At 45.4% G+C, this 17,414-nt stretch overlaps 1 protein-coding gene across 1 annotated transcript; it reads right to left on the bottom strand.

The window, feature by feature from the left end:
* Positions 1-136: 136 nt before the first annotated feature.
* Positions 137-17,413, bottom strand: DPCD (deleted in primary ciliary dyskinesia homolog (mouse)). The gene is made up of 6 exons (XM_017674345.3): positions 17,293-17,413; positions 12,459-12,539; positions 7,705-7,829; positions 7,230-7,363; positions 890-992; positions 137-471 (listed from the first exon to the last, which is right to left on the bottom strand). Exons 1-6 carry the CDS (start codon positions 17,354-17,356, stop codon positions 367-369), a joined length of 612 nt encoding a protein of 203 aa, XP_017529834.1. The 5' UTR covers positions 17,357-17,413; the 3' UTR covers positions 137-366.
* Between the last annotated feature and the right edge of the window lies 1 nt (position 17,414).

The following is a 17,414-nucleotide window of genomic DNA, read 5'->3' on the forward strand; positions in this document are numbered from 1 at the left end:
TCAGAGTTCCTCCAACCCCTTCTCCATCTCAGGCCCATGCCTCCCTTTATGTGGAAGGCTTTATGTTGAAGATCCCTGGGATAGAGAAGGGAATGTCACCGGTGTCCTTCCTGGGACAGGCATATAGAGAGGTGGATAAGAGGGCAAGCCACCCACAGTGACTCAGAATGACTTTACTCAGGAAGTAAGACCAAGGTGAGATGGGGGGACTAGGAATGTCCCGAAACCCAGTTCTTACAGAGTCTGGATAGCTGCTGGGAGAGAAGAGGCTGCCCTGTGCCAGAAAGGCCCATGCTTCAAAGTCTCACAGGCTGAAGGAAAAGCCTCACCCACCCTTCACACTGGAAGTGCAGGCTCAGGGGTCCACTACTGGGTCTTGCAGTCCCCATCACTGCTGTGGGCTGTCTTTACCTTCTTCAGCTCCTTCTGCAGCTCTGACTCAGCCACCAGGACCTCCTTTGGCTTCTGGTACTGTGAATGGGACCAGTTGGAAGACATTATTCAGTCACATACCCTCCTCATTGCACACAAACAGATACCCTTTCTGATTCCCTTTATTTGAAGATGAGGAAATTGAGGCATATAGGGTTGAATGATTTGTTCAAGATCACATGGCTGGGAAGGAACAGGCCTTGGGCTAGAATCCCAGTGCTGTGATTTCCACCCTTCCCCATCATTCTCTATTCTCTTCCAGCTGTGATTTATAAGCTCAGGCTCCTCCCTGCACCCCCACCCTGCTCTCCCCATGCTGAATAGAGATGCCTGTTTGCTAGCAAGCACACCCTAGGGGCTGCGGCTGAAACTGTGGACTCCTAAGGGATGGGAAGTGGGCAGGGACAGAGGGTGCCTCTCCCTGACACAGTGGCCAAGAAGTCTGGGTGAATCTTACCGAGATGATCAAGGTGCAGTTGGCGTGAGCAAAGCTCAGCAATGAGTCATCCAGAGGTAGCTGGTATCTGTCTAAGTCAGGAATGGAGAACTTCTTGTAGTACCTGCGGGGACATAGAGAGGCCTGGGGATACCAGCAAGGTAACCCCAATAATGGGGCATCAGGCCCTCTGCCACCAAGCTCCTACACAATTCTCCCATACCTTCCCACAGAGCCAAAGAGGAAGAAGGGAAGCCAGTTAGAACCCCAGGATTTTAGAGCTTAGTGGTCCTGGAAATAAAAGAACGAAAGGCCTACGGCAGTTTAGCACAAAGGCAGGATCAATCATGATTCTTTGATTGGACCATGGGTTAAAGTGACTCATACTTCAGGCTTGGGACTCCCAAAGTCACATAGAAGAAGCTTCCTGGAGTATACAAATAGCTCAGGCAAGCCAGGCCTTCTCTGTACCCCAAGAAAATGGGACATGTGTACTAATAAGGGATAGAAGGACATCTGGGGTGCCCCAAAGCTGTGGACTAATAGTTGCCATTTACATGGGACTTCCAATGAAGGCCTCAGCTACCTTTTTCCTCTTTTGGAACTAGTTATTTTGGGGTCTTTCAAGATCCTGTTAGCTTGACTCTACTTACAGTATATGCCAGAGAGGGAACTACATCTACCCTGAGAGGACAGACCATGTGACTCATCACAGAAGCAGGATCTCTGGGGCTCTGGCCTGCTTTGCAGGCCCTGAGACCCCACTCCTCCATTCCCTATTATCTGCAGGTGCCAGTCCAAAGATTAATGATCTGTTTTTGTAAAAAACCAACCAACAAACAAAAACCCAGACAGCATAATGTGTGTAATTGGACTTTGTTTTGCAGGAAACTTGATGTCCTTCACCAAAGAGGAAACTTGGGCTCAGAGAGGTGAAATGTCTTGCCTGGTTTCACAGCTAGTTGTCAGTGGAGTCAGGGTTACCGTTCCTTGGTCCTGGTCTGGTGCTTATTACACCAGAGTGCTTAGAGTGGACTCCTCACCTCTAGCAACAGGCCCATTTTCCTTGGTGGCAATGTAGCCTGCTGGGACTCTGGCCAGTGGCTGCCAGACCTGTCACCTGGGCATGGCGTCACTGCTGTGCACGGGTATGTGAGCTGGGAAGAAAGGGTGAGGCAGGTACAAACAAACTCAAGGGGCCTGGAGAGGATGGATACTTTTAATACTTCAAAGGGGTCTGGTCCTTGCGGTGACAGCTACCCACGTACACTTGAGAAGCCCTGCTGCCGTGGGACTCAGAGAGTGGACATCAAGGCAGCAGCTCTACCTCACTCTCCCTGCCCAAAGCCTTCAGTTTGGCAGAGGCTCTCAGGGCTCCTCTCCCCCTCAAGGTGCTGGGGTCCATGGCTGGGAAAGAATGTTTACTTAAAGGTTGACAGTTCAAAAGGAGCAGGGGCTGGGAGATCCTAATGGCACCACAAGTTCGCTTGATTTTCCAAAGCTCTGCCCCAGGGAAAGGCGATCCATCTGCCTGCAAACCAGGGTGGAATGCTGGCCTCATCCTCCTCCTAACTAGCCCAGGCTGAGGGCTCTTCCTGGGGCCTTTGGTCTGGCCAGCAAAGGTGGCAGACACTGATAATAGGGGGGAGTCAAAGGTTAAACAGCAGAGCTTAGATGAACACAAAGGCTTGTTAGGAAGTGTTAACATCTCTGCAAATCTATACAAGCAGCAGAACTGGGAAAGCAGCAGCCCAGCTAAACTGAAAGGGACTGTGTAAGGCCTTGCTGCATACAGCATGGGGACATCCTTTCTGTCTACCTGGCTGTGTGTTGGGGAAGGGGTGGGGGAGACAGGGACACACCTGTACATCCTCAAAGAGGCACTGTCAAGCCGCATTCTCCAGGCTGGGGCAGTGAGGTTGGAAAAAGAATCCTAGGGCTTGGCCTCAACAGCAATGACAAGATCAAAGGGAACTTGAGGTGAGTGGCTTGCCCCCCATTCCCTTTACTGTTCCCACCACCTTTCACCAGGATGCTGGGGAATGAGGGCACAGTGGGTCTGGAGGCTCAGCTTGTTTTGAGTCTATTCTAATGGACTGAGTTTATTGGTTGAAGTTAAAAAAGCTTTCTCAGAGGCTCCAGACAGGCAGTGTTCAAGGCAGTATGGGGCTTTCTGCTTTCTCCCCTTAGGGAACAGCCCACCCCCTTCTCTTCCCCATTCCCTGGCCTTGGGGTTTGCCCTGAGAGGAATTGCACTTAACTTTCTCACCAGTACCTGGACTAGAGAGGTGACCCACTGTGCTTCTGGGAAAGTCAGAATGCTCAGCCTCAGGCAGCCCTAGGGAGGCAGCAAATACTTCTTAGGCATCACTTGTGTGTGACCCAGGCCTTGAGCTATGGGCTGGGAATTTAAGGATGAAGAAGAAACAAGGGCATACCCTGCCTGAGGAGCACTTCTTGTGTTTCTGCTAAAAGTTCAACTCTTACAGGGGGTGGTTCCTGGGACTTTTGCTGACATGCAGCACTCTCCACACTCCCATCTCTCTCCACTGTTCTCAGGCTCAGCCAATGATAGGTGACATTTATTAATGCTTATTCTGTACCAGGCACTGTTCTATATATATTGAATCCTCAAAACAACCCTCTCAGGTTGGTTACTTCTATTAACCTCACAGAAGAGGAAACAGACACAGAAAAGTTAGGCACCTTGCCCAACTCTCTAAACAGGTGAGTGGAGATGCCCTTGTTACAAGTGGTAATTCCCCAAATCTCGTGACCCCTCCATTTTTCCACATTCTCTTCTCAAAGTAACAGACCACCTTCATCTGTCCAAGGATGAGGCAGATACAGGGGTAATCTCCCTTGGGATCCAGCCACACTGCAGGTGCTGTGGGCACTCTATCTAACACACAGTGCTTCTTTTCTGAATGTCAAAAGTGTTCAAAAGACGTATGTGGACGTAAATGCTTCTCAGAAGGACTTCTAGCCCTACTGGAGAAGGCCACTTAACTTCTGTTTCTTCCTCAAAATTTCTTCCTCAAATAAAGGAGCTGCCTGAGATGAACTTTAAGTCACTGTCAAAGGTCCTGGAAAGGCCAACTCTGTACCTTTTCCCAACCTGTGCCAAAAGTGCAGCTCCTTCATTTTGGCTATTTCAAAAATGACCTACTGTACACCCTATTTCTCTCTATTTTTTTTCTTTCCCAATTCACAGCCCTTTCCCAACCCATTCTCCCTTGCAGTGGACTAAGAAAGACACAAGAGGCCAGGCCCTGAGAGAGAGAGACCTCGCTGTTGTGGGGTCACATGGGCCATGCCCCACACCCCTCCAGAGGGCGCCATGCACACAGACTCGGCCAGAGTGGGCCAGAGAAGCCTCTGGCCAGTTGGCCTTTAGAAAATCAGTACACAAATCTTCCTTCTTTCTTAAACATCAAGGCTCCAGGCAAACTGGTCATCCCTGCCTACAGCAGCCCCCTTCTAGAGTCACGATGCAATTCATGTACTAAAAACTCTTAGAAATCCTACCACAGAAAAATTTGTTTAATCCAGAGTTACCTGAACTTAACCACAGAATCCTTTTCCTACCAATGCCTATTAACACCTCCCAGAGTATTAGTATCACCCATGTCAAATAAGCCAAGCTCTCTTCAGGTTCCACTTCCCAAAGAGTTGTTGAGGACTGCTTCAGGCTGGCCATGGTGCTGGGTGCCTGTACATACAATTCCATCAAACTGCCCAGACAATCCATGAGCTAGGTATGAGTGTTCTCCTGTGCTGGATGAGGAAACCTTGTCCCAAATAATAAAATTAATATGTGGCAGAGGCCAGATTTAAGCCATCATCTTCCCACTTTGGCACCCTGGCTCATTCCACTTAGAGCTGCCAGCTCCTTAGCTAAGGCTAGAAACCTTCCTTCTGCACAAATGCTCTTATCGGTAACACATGCGGTGCCACACCAGGATACTGGAAAAGCATTTCTCCCTTCTCTGATTCCTCACTAATAACTGAGGCCAAGTACATAATACACTGGAATCAATTCCTTCAAGAAAAATGGCTAACCTTGTTCTTCGGGGATAAGGCAGGTTGGACAAAGGAACTCTGGCTTTTACTAGTAACCAGTAATATTCCAGAACAGAAATTCTAGGTGAAGGAGTAAGTCAAATCAGAGAGAAATGCCACAGTGTGGTGGGTACTGCAAATGCCTGAGCATCAAGACTGTCATTAACTTTCCCTTTAGAAGTCAGTTCATCATGCTGAATAAATACATCAGGCTATAGATATATTTACAAACTCATTAACGTATCATACAAATAAAAATATGTACTCTGCCCACCACCAGACGGTGTAATGATCAGAAAACAAGATTTTCTAAATCTGAAAAAGTTAAACACTGTTCAAAGGAATAGCCCTTGGGTTCTGTTTAATTAGTGGTAGTAAAGCTATAGGACACATTACTACTCCAAACAGAAGAGATGAACATGCCGCTAGGCTTAGGAAAGAGCAGTCAGTTAAGAGTTCGGTAGCCTCTCTCCTCACCTCCCAGAACAGGGAACAGAGAAAGGCTGGGCTGAGCCAGGCTGGGACACTAGAACCGGAGGCTCAGCGTGGGTTCTGAAATGTGCACTCACACAGTCTTCTTCCCTCTGTGGGAATCCAACCCTCAGCCCTGCCACCTCCCAATGCACTACCCTGATCCTAGCTGGCATCACCTATCAGTTCAAAAATGGCTCCCCTCTGCCTTGGGCACTGGGGTGGGCCTCTAGCCATGGAGCTCCTGGCCAACAGCGCCACCTACGGCTGGATACGTGCAGGAGATGGGACCCAGAGGATCAGCCTGCAGATGAATTTTTTGGTGAGCTAGCTAGCCTCTCTTCTCTCACTCCCTGGTAATCACATTTCTGCCTGATATCTGTATTCTACAGTGACCTCTGGGGGACAAACGGGAGGCAGCAGCCAGCTCCACAAACTGCTGGGCTGCAGATTCAAGTGCTATCAGAAGCACTTTTGTTCTCAGTTTGGACCCAGGGCCTCTTACGCCAGGGAATGCTTGCTGAAGCATGGAGTTTGTTTTCCTAAAGGCAATTTCTGTGTTGTCTGAAATTGCTAAATTCCACTTTAGGCACTGACTCCTGTTAATGATGAGAACAATAACAGGAATAAACTGCCTTTTATCTGAGGGCTTCAAAGTGCTTTATAAACGCAAACCCTTATTATTATGACTTTATATTTATAGGCAAGGCCCACTGCAGGGGCCACTGGCTGCATGTACAGCAATATCCTGAAATTAATTCACTCATCTCCACCCCTTCCCCATCCCCTTAACCCTGCCAACGTTATAGAGTATGGGGGTCATAACAAGAGGGCAGACCCAGGGCTGTACCAGGGAAGCCTGAGAGCCACACTGCCTCCCTATGGCCCTCCTGGACCTCAGGCAGGTGGGAGAGGAGGCTGGCACCACACCACCTGAGAAGACGGACAAAGAGCTTGGTCCTTCTACTGCACATAAACCAGTGGACGGGCATCAGTGGCCTAAGCATGGCCCCCATGAGGCATGCTGGGCAAAACCTTCCACGTCAGTGCCCCAACTCTGTTTCCCAGGAGTGGGTCCCTGCTGCCTTCCTACGGCCCTGGTCAAGACCAATTCATTACAGGGCTCATCTCTTCTCATATGAACAGTCAGAGCTCCAGAAACCCAAAAGGGATTGATGTATTTCCAAAATGGTCAGCCCAGAAGTACCCCTGGGTCACGTCTCCATTTTGGCTACCTTCTATCTTCTCAATCCCACATTTTGCCTCTCCACTAGCTGACAAGGAGAGGAGCACAGGGAAGCTGAAAACTCCTTTTGAAACATAATGCAAGAGAATTCCAAGAGATCAAAGCATCTGTCCACCTGTCCTTGGTGCAGGGCAGAATCAGGTCTCTTGCTCCCAGGCCAGTAAAGTCCTGTAACTGCCACCTCAGACAGGTATGCCTTCCAGGCCATGGCTCCCTGCCAGCTTGGACAGTGGTATCACCAGGCCAAGTTCACCGTGGACTGGGTCCAGGTGGGAGGTCAAGGTCACAATAACTTTAGAGCAGAATCACCTAAAAGCACAAGTTAAAGGCCAAGTGATTGCTTCATTCCCTCATTCATTCAACAAATATTTATTGAGCTCCAGTATGTGCCAGGTACTGGATGAGGCATTTGTTCAGTAGCTTTCAGCACCTGCTGGGGCTTTAGTACAGCCCTTCTCTCTCCCTCGGAGCTGCAAGAGGAGGCTTCTTAGCCATCCAGTGTAGGGAACAGATTGAGCCCTAACCCCAAGTCAAATATCACCCCCAACTTGCTCATAGGCAGGTGCCCACCATGCCACTTACTTTTTGTTGGTTGTTCTGACAGTGATGCAGCGTTCCTTCTGGTCCACACAGACACTGTAGACATCCTTAGGGTACGGGAGGTTTCGAATCCGCCATTGGAAACTCATCTTGGTGTCCTTGCGCATGAAGATGGGCTGCAGAAGGCAAATCCAATTTCAGGACTGTTCTTGAAGAGGGGTAGGGCAGGGATAGCAACCTGCTCCACAAAGCTCTACTTGGGGGCACGCTGGGAGACCCTCAGCTCTTCTCCATAGTTCCCCTTTGATGCTGCCATCCTATAACATTCCAGGCCCGAAGCCGTCGCCAAACCAAGCTAAAACCCTCTGGGTATTCATTCAAGCAAATGTTTCTAGGGTACTGTGTCCAGCTGGGCACACTGGAGATGATGATATGAACATGACATGGTGCCCGCCCTAAAGGGCCAGTAGCCCGCTCCCACCCCAGCCTCTCCAGGACACCGGACAGATAGACATACATTGGCACTGCTCTCCTGGATGAGTTCAAGCCCCAGGCTCCCTCCTCCTGGGAATGTTGGCTCTCCCACCTCAGTCTGCCACTGGCTCAAGGCTCCTAAGGCACTTTTCACACGCCACTTTCTCACTGGGGAGAGAAGGAGGCAACAGGGTAATGGGGAAGAAAGGGACTCTGCTCTTTTCTACTGAAATATCAACAGCACATTAGGTAACTGGAACAGGATAAGAGGTGGTAGCTACAGGCCTTTACACTGGCTTTGTCCATCTGAACAAGGACCTCACAACCTCTGAAATCTCAATATGGCATTTCAACATTAGATAACTTGTAAAGCTCGTATCATGGGTGCCCAGACAAAAGGAATTGGAACAAAGCTCTAAAAGGAGCCAAGAGGAGTTCAGAAACTCCAGATGTGACTTCACATAAGGGGAAGATGCGAGGATTAGGAAAAGGATAGCTACTGGTAATGGGAAATTTTGGATTCCAAAGTTTGAGTTGAGATGCACTTTTTCCCCTCTAAAAATGTGCAAAGAAAAAATGAAGAGGGTGAAAGCTGAGGCAGATTTGTCTCATGATTCCGAAAGTCCAAATAAAGAAATTCACTTGTTTCACATGTATTTGGCAGAAACAATAGCCCAAGTTGTATTTAAAGAAAATTTAGGCACACATCATATTTTTAAAGCATTATTTATAGAAGATCTAATGTGAATTTTGTGTGGAGTCATCCTTTTTTATAATGCAAGTAATCATCTCTATTGTACCTTGTTTTACAAGCCAGATGTTTGCCTAAGAATTTTTTTCCCCAAGTGAGGAACATATATTATGGGAATTTTAAGTGAAAAAACTAGTTCAATGGATATTACCTGAACCCACTCAGCCACATCATAATGATGCTGTCACACAGCTCATCACTGCAGGGGGACCTTCCTGAGCTGCAACCCCCTCAGTTCCTTTCCCTTCCTGCTGCACTGGGTATCCTCCAGCCTGGGCAGCCCAGGTGCTGCTAAAGGCCAGCAGCCTTCTTGAAGCAGTTGTAAGGAGTTGAACAACAAAAAGTGCCCGCAATTCTGTCATAGTCGTTCCCATTCGCTCCTTTGTCCGGGCTGAGGGGTGAACGCTGCAGTCTGATCTCAGGATGGGTTTCTTTGAGACCATGTGAGCAGCTATGCCAGACCCAAACACCCTCACTGCTCTAAGTAAGGCATGCAAGCTGAACACAAAAGTGTGCTGTAAAATTAGAACTTCCCCTTGAATATGTGCTTTTATAAGGTCTACTGAATTCTGCAGTGTGATTTTATTACATCTTAGGGCCAAAAATTCTCCCTAGAAATACATTTCCAAGTTTATAATGAAAATTAATAAGGAAGAGTAAAACTTGGAAATATGCTTTATAGGCAACTTTTTTTCCCCCACAAATTCTTCTACTCTCTTAAGTGAATGGTCTGTGACCAGAAGTATATCCAAATATATTCATGTAATACCTTGCTTAACTGGAAGCCAGCCTTCTGGCTATTTTACCTTTTTTTTTTTTTAACATCTTGGGATTAAATTCTTTGGCAGAAAGCAAAATAAAGTCTTCCTACTCATTCCCTTATAAGATACAACAAATGATTTTGGTGAAGTCCTTGCTATTTTTCCCATGTACACAGACTTGAATGCACATGTGCAAACACACAATTTGTCTTGTCTTTCTTGTCCTGTCTTTGTTCTGAACTCAAGGACAACTCCTGCGGCAACAGAAGACTGTTTTCCACCTGCTGTCACTCTGATTTGATTATATGTTAAACCCAAACTGGTGTGTGCAAGGCAGCTCCCTGGGATGCTGTCATACCTTCCCGGCTGAGCCAAGGCCAGTCCTTGGAAAGGAGACTTTCAATGACCCTGTAAAGAGTCTGATGGAGAATATATGGAGGCAGCGCCTGGGGGCTTTTTTCCTAAATCAGCAGGAAGCAGGCTGATGTCCCTGCTGAAAGGAGGCCCCATCCTTCAGGTGGGCTGGGAAGTGGAGGTCCTAAAGGCCTTTTTCCCCAAAGCTCCCAGCCCTGGCTCACTTCCAATGTGGATAATTACATTCCCCTTTCCTAAATACTCCCTGCAGCTTAAACTGGATGCAGGATTCTTCTTTTCTGCCCTAAAACACTGCAACATTGCTATGTGGCTATTAAACAGCTGCCATGTCCCATCCCTGAGGAGGCTGAAGGGAATCAAGTGGGTCATTTATAAAGCCGGTGAAGTACTTGGGGATGAAAGTGCTCAATATCCTCCCAATGCAGCCTGGGGTGGTTAGGCTGGCGGTCAAATACCAAAGCGGATGAAGCCAGTAATCCAAATGTAATCGCTGGGGGATGGCCTGCCCTTCAGCCTCCGCTCCCCTACCCCACACACGCTGTGTTCTTCTGGGGCTGGTTTGATGTTCCGATCATTGTTTGGGGGCCCTTCAGTATTTTCCTCTATGAATACATACAGCATTCATTGTGGGGGGTGGGAAGGCACAGCATTACAAGGCTAGGAAAAAACATGACCCTGCTATGCTTATTAACACCAACGGGAAGAACTCCATCCTAGACACATGGACTACTGGCAATTCCTCCTCTGTAAATTACTTTTGGGGTTTATCTAACAGGAAACCAGTTTGTCCAATTGTAAATTTGTATGATTAGCTGGATAAATGGAAACTATTCTCATTTATGGCCACAATAACTCTGTCCACATTTTACTTCATAGAATGCACACACACAAGTTAGATCAGGCCCTGGGATTATTTATACTTAAAAATTAATAACGGCATTTTGCAAGAGGGGTGGGGTGGGGGAGATGGTTGGAGATGGCTAAGAAAAAGATCAGCTGTTCAAAGAGCCTGGTGGTTCAAGTGGGGTGTTCTTGTCTGCCCATCTCTGTCCTGCTCCCACCAGCCCCTACTCAGATCATTCTGGGAAGAGAAGAATTTAGTACGAAGAAAAGAAAGCAGTTAAATATTCTCAACTCCCAACAGTATGTTGTTGTGGATTAAAGCACAGGCTTTTAATCAGACAGATCTTGGCCTAAATCTTAGCTCAGAAACTAACCAGCTACCTGATTCTATCTAAGTAAGGGGCTTAACCTCTTGGAGCTTCTGTTTTCTCTGACTGTAAAATGGGGACAACAGTACCTACCTCATCAGGCCGTTATGAGTACGATTCAATAAGATAATTCAAGTAAAGCACTTAGCACGGTATCCAATAAAAGTTACAGCATTAATGTCATTATTGGGTAAACTTTGGCCAATGTTCTCCTACAAACCTCCATTCTTGCTTTTAAAAAGGAGTTTGCAGGCCACTGTCTATTGCCTACCTGCCAAGAGAAGTGACAGGTTAATGTGGGATACTACAGATGAAGTAACCAGGACTTGTTTTTCAGTTTATTTTTATGTGTGGCCCCAAACAAAACTAAGGGGCCTGGGTTTTATTTGTTTGTTTTTATAGCCGCAGCAGCTATAGCTATTTTATTTGCTCTGTGTAGAGAGGAGAGATGGGGCTGGGAGTGGAGCTGCAGCTAGTTTCTGGCCTGAAGATGGTGTTGGTTAGCCCATGTGACGTCTGAAAAGCTTGCCCCTGTTAGGCATTACAAGGCTGTCATCCCCTGGGAGCGCTATAAATTACAATGCATTGTGAGGATATTACTACTGTATTGGTTTCCACCAAATCAGTGTCATATGCTAAACACATCAAGATTTTTCATAGCATCAGACTAAACCAATTGGGACTGGAACCCAAGCAGTTCATAATAAGGAGGGATCAACACTTTACTCTGTGACTGAACATGAGCAGGACACACATTTTAAGATGGGAGACTAAAGGAATGCAAACCAGTGTAATCTGCGTTGTGAGTCCTAGACATTTATGAGCTGTCAGAAAAAGGGAAAAAGAAATTCCCTTGCCAATACTACCTGTCGATCAGGCACAGGAAGAAATTAAAGTCAAGAAAAATGACAAGAAAATAACCTAACCCATGATTCTATCATTGGTCTTAGCATTTCAGGTAGAACTTAATAAAGAGAACAGCTCCCACTGCTGACAGTCTCCGGCTCTGGGTCAAAAGCCAGCCACCTCACTCCAGGAAGTCAGTTAATGCTGATGTGCATACCTGGGAACAGAAAATGGACAAATCAAATAATTCCCAGATATCCGAGATGGAGCCCCTATTTATGAGCCTAGTCTTAGAGGAAAAGGGCTAAAGGAATGAAAATGAGTGTGGCAAAACTACCTTCTCTACTCCCTGCTCCCTTTGATTCAGACATTCTCTAACATGGGGGTCATATTTAATAGTGCCACTTTCGAAGCAAGGTCAGAAGTTGCTGCCTCTGACGCCTGCTCCTGGTATAGACTCAGAAAACAAAAAACAAGTAAAAATATTGCAGTGGGCCTACCCTTACCATCACTCAGCCTAAAAGGCTCACTTCCAATCCCGCCTCCTCTATAAAGTTTGTTCCCAGTGGTTCCTTTATATCCCCTTTATGATCTTAGAGGAAGAATACTCACTCTGTCATGTGTTTGGGGATGGGGTGGGATTTACTGGTCAAACAGATTCCCATCTTCACCTGGTGTCCAGCCCCGACCTCCGATTATTCTCAAGAACAATCTTGCCTTGATCAAGTCGGTCTCCCTTAGCTTCTGCATTTGGTGCTGGACTCCTCCCTCAAGCTTCAGGCAAGGAGTGTTCACTTGTGCTTAGATCACCTCAAGTGTTCCTCAGGGCTCACTGGGAGCCCCTGTCACTTACCAAGTAGTTCACCCGTCTTCTCATCATATTCTTCGGCCATTTCCTTCCCATCTGGGAACAAATAGTGCACCTTCCTTCTTCCTACACACAAAACAGAAAGTGCCTTACCCCCAAGCCTCCTCTTAACTTGCACTTTGAAGATCAAGGGATCTACCTGGGAAATGCCAATGGCCCTGGGTGTATTAAGAAACCCTCCCAGAGCTTCCTGCAAACTCCTTGCCAGCCTTTGCCCACTATTACTTTAAGACATGTCTTGAGATTCACATCCTTTCTGAAGTTTCTGTGAATGTATCTTTGCTCCACTGTTTCCTCTACCAGCAATATAGCTCCATACTTCTTCCCATCTGTTGAACTTCTCCTTGCCCTTCAAAATCCCACTCAAATGTCACTTCCACTGGGGAGTCTTCCTACACTACCACCCTCAGCTACCTTGGCAAAATGCATCACTTCCTTGTTTGTTTGTACTCCCATTGTGCTTCAATGGAGGACTTATCACATACTATACTTTGAAAAGCATCTGTCTCCCCAGGAATGATTTCATATTTATCATTCTCCCCCCTATTCCTAAAACCAAGCCTACGCAGGATATTGAATGGGGTTTCCTAATCAATCACCCCTTCTAGCCATGCCATCATTCTGCCTTTTGCACATCTCTCAGCCGTTCCTATCACATAGCCACACAATGTTAGTCCCCATGTGTTTTCTTCAGGGCATTTACCTTAGTTATGATTTTACATCTATTTGTGTGTTCCTTTAATTACTGCCTGTGTGTTCTACTAGATAGGAGGGGTTTTATCCACCCATCCCTCAACTCTATGGTTTCCCTAACACCATGCACAGTACCTGGCATATATTAGGAGCTCAACTAAATATTGATTGAAAGAATGAACACTGATTCATCTTTCACCGAAAGAACAGAAGAATCCAAGGGAGCCTTCTAGCCCAACTCTTCCACCTATGTAGTATAATCATAAGCATTTCTTAATAGTAGTTATGTAATTTCTCTTATTTTTACAGATAAATAAGTAAACACAGATAGGCTCCTCAGTGAGACAATAACACTGGACTAATGCCCAGAAGACAGGTACCCAACATGACTAAGAGCCCTAAGGTTCACAGCCAGCTAAAGGTGCCACTAGCTGACTTGAAACTGTATCTGCTCTACCAAGCCTTTTTTTTGGTCCAGTTCACTCACCTAGGACACAGCTCCCTAGGGTTATTCCTAATTTGTATTCTGGGTAAACATCTCCAAATTTGTAGGGCTTTCCAGCAGGCCCCTACCATCACACCACCCTCAATCATTTGGATGGCTCACAGCTGGAAGGGGTTTTCCTGTCAGGAGCAGGGTATAAGGCGTTGCCTGTAGGTAGCTAAGGAGACTGGCCTGACCCTATTCTCCCCCTATAGTCCAATCTTGAGTCCAGACCACTGGCCAGGCGCTTTGCATGTTTTATTGCATTTATCACAAATAATCCTATGTGCCCCATTACCTGATTTCATAAATGGGAAAATTGAGGCTTAAAGGTCATGAAACTTGTCCAAGGTTATAAACCTAGGAAATGACAGACCTGGGCTTGAGACCAAAGCCCATGCTGTATTAACCACAGTAGGATAATTTGTGTGGCTTTAAACATTTGCAAGGTTGAAGACTGTTCCCAGGATTTATTGGATCATGTTTCTAGTGAATTACCTATTTTAGGCTTTAGCGTATTTTATTTGGGTATTCACCTTTTTCTTAATAATCTGATAGAGCTTTGTAGATATTGTTTCGATTGCCTTTTAACTTTGTTTAAAGTGCGTTTTCCCAAACAAGGGTTTAATTTTTATATAGTTGACCATTTTTTCCTTTGTGTTTATTACACAGAAGTTGTGCTTAGAATATCCTTCCTTACCCAAAGTTTATATAATATTTACCTATACTTTATTCTAATAAATATTTATTCTGCATATATATATATGTATATGTATGTGGATATTAAATTTTTTAAGTATTTTGGTAAAAAAATACATATGCATGTGTGCATATACATGGAAAAAACAAAAGTTTATGTATGAAAACATGAATTATGATTATCTCTGGCTGGTAGGATTATGAGTGACCTGTTAATTTATTTTTCATTATTTTCACAGTGAATAGAAATTCTTTCTGAAAAATACTTAGTGTATTGGGTTCTCATTGCCAATAGCAATGATTCTTGGTGGGAAAGACGAATGGGTACTCCACCTGCCCATTTCCACATCTGCAGAGTAAATCTATAGGACAGATTTGATAAGCTGTATCCCTATATTTATTATTACTATTATTATTATGTGGATTGAAGAAAAAAAAATCTAACAACATTGTTTTGTGATTCTACTAACAAAAAAACGTAACGAAATTGTCATATAAACATTGCCATGTGATCAAAAGAAGTGAAAGCAGGGATTCAAACAGGTATTCTTATATCCATGTTCAAAGAAGCATTATTCACAATGGCAAAAACAAATGGAAGCAACCCAAGTATCCATCAGCAGGTGAAAGGATAAACAAGATGTGGTACATACGTACAATGGCATATCATTCAGCCTTAAAAAGGAAGGAAATTTTGATATGTGAGACAACATGGATGAACCCTGAAGGCATCATGCACAGTGAAACAAGCCAGTCACAAGAGGGCAAATATTCTATGTATTTGTAGTAATACAAAATGTAGACAAAATGAGGTTAATATTGACAATGAGAGTAAACTAAAATGGTGGGGGGGCATTAAGGAAACAGGGTCTCTGCACTTCCTCTTCTCTGATACTGTTCTCCAAATAAAGTTAGATTATTCTGTCAAACCATAAACATCCTGGACAAACATCTGCTGCTCACAACAAAGCTGACTTTTGAAACCTAGTGATTAGCATTAGCAACCAATTATGTATAGCAAAATGTAGGCTACAGCAGCTTTAGTCAATCATAATTGTTTCAAAACAACTCATGTAAGCCCCTTGGAGTTCCTCTTTTTGCCTTTAAAAATCCTCGGCCCTCTCCCTTTTTCCGAGCATACATTTGGGTTTCTTCCCAACTCTGTCCAGATTGAATCCCTAAGACCCCATTAAAAGCAACTAATTGTTTTATAGCTTTGCCTTTTTTTGGTCAACAGTCCACTTACATGAGTTTTCTACAGTAACCAAATTCATAAACACAGAAAGTAGAATGGTGGCTGCCAGGGGTTAGGGATAGGGGGAATAGGGAGTTAAGTGTTTCATGGGTAAAGAGTTTCAGTCAAAGATGAAAATAAGTTCTGAGATGGATGGTGGTGATGGTTGCACAACAATGTGAATATGTTAATGTCACAGAACTGTACACTTAAAAATGGTTAAAATATAAATTCTGTTATGTATTTTTTACAATAAAGACAAAATACTGTCCTCTGACCTCTGAGATAATGTCTTAAATCTTTAGCTTGGTATAGGAGATCTATCACTACATCCCCAATTTATCTGCACTCTCTCTTCACTTTCCACCATTTTCCTTCACTGCTCCTTAAGAGACCTCTTATCCACGGTTGTATCCTAGCCCTTGGCATGTGACACAGTGTAGGGGGTGTTGTGACTGACTGGGTGAATGCTTTAGCCTCACAAAATGTTTTGTTAGGCTTTCACACCTCCATGCCTTTACACCTGAGTCATTCTTTCCAGAATAGTCATCCCCTCTTCTCCACTTAGCAAATACCTATTAATTCTTTAGAACCCATAAACATCACCTCTTCTGTCAGGTCTTCTTCAAAAGATGACCGATTCCACCAATATGTTCTCATAGCATTTTATAGAAGATTTCAACCTCTATTTAACACACCCTCTTATTATTTACATGTCTTTTTCCTGATCACTCTGACCTCCCGCAACATGGCTTTTTCTATCTGCTCTAATACATAGCTTGGTAAGTTATTTAACAGCAAAAGAAAAAAACAGTACAAACAAGTAAAATAGTAGAAGCCTCCCTAAATGCTGTATAAATGAAGCAAATGAGCAGGTGATTTTTAATTTCGACGCTTACCTGATTGGCCTCTGCCTGTGGACGTAAGTCCTTAGCTGGTATCCTAGAAGCTACAAGAATTCAAACCTAATTGATTCTGGCTGCCAAGTGAGTCCAGGAAGGTACCCTGAAGCACAGGGGGCCCTACACCAGCCAATCGTAAGGTGAGAGAAAGTCGGGAGTCCAATACAACCTGCCCACTTCTTTTAGGCAGCATTTTAGAGAAGGTTTACTTACAAACAAAGTATTACACCTGGAAAGGACCTCAGATATAACAGAGTTGCCTATCAAGTTCATTTTTCAGATTAGAAAACTGAGATCCAAACAAAGGGGACGACTGGAGATGCCATGGTGAATCAATAGCAGAGGCATAACTAGCGCCGTCTTTTATGACATCAGGCTGCCTCCAGCAATATAACACCTAGACTGAGGTTCATGGGATCCGAAGTCAGGATCGAATCGGGGAAGCTGGGGCTGGTCTAAAACCTCGAATTTGTTTCCTCTTCTGTAAAATGGGGTGGAAAATGAGCCTCTCAGGACAGCGGTGAGAAGCAAATGAATGTGAAAGGAATTACCATTCATTAATAACAGAACTCAGAGCGGAGCGAGGCGGTGTAAAGGAAACGAGGGGGTGTCCAGAGACGCGTGTTCCAATCACGTCGTCTCTCTGGGCCTCAGTTTTCTCATCTGTAAATGCAGGACCTGGCCTGGCTGCCGGCCGTGACCCTTCCAGTTTTGCCGTCCCAGGCTGAGGCCCTTCCCGGACGCCCAGCACCGGGGGCCGTACCCTGGGGAAAAGGACGAGGGGGCTCGTGGGGGGGCTCAAATTACCGTCCTGCAGTAGTGCCGTCTTTTCGGCCGTCCGCAGACTCTCCAACCAGCCCGTCACCGCCATATTCCCTCTGCCCAACTGCGCGCCCAGCTGTTGCCATGGCAACTACCCGCCTACGGTC

Source organism: Manis javanica, chromosome 7 (genome assembly GCF_040802235.1).
Source record: "Manis javanica isolate MJ-LG chromosome 7, MJ_LKY, whole genome shotgun sequence".
NCBI classification, from domain to species: Eukaryota; Metazoa; Chordata; class Mammalia; order Pholidota; family Manidae; genus Manis; species Manis javanica.

Coding starts and splice junctions, on each gene's coding strand:
- DPCD (XM_017674345.3), bottom strand. CDS start 17,356: ATGGCGGTGACGGGCTGGTTGGAGAGTCTGCGGACGGCCGAAAAGACG. Junction 7,364..7,704: donor TCCAGGAGAGCAGTGCCAAT/GTATGTCTATCT, acceptor TGCCTTCTGCAG/CCCATCTTCATGCGCAAGGA. Junction 993..7,229: donor GTCAGAACAACCAACAAAAA/GTAAGTGGCATG, acceptor ATGTCCCCGCAG/GTACTACAAGAAGTTCTCCA.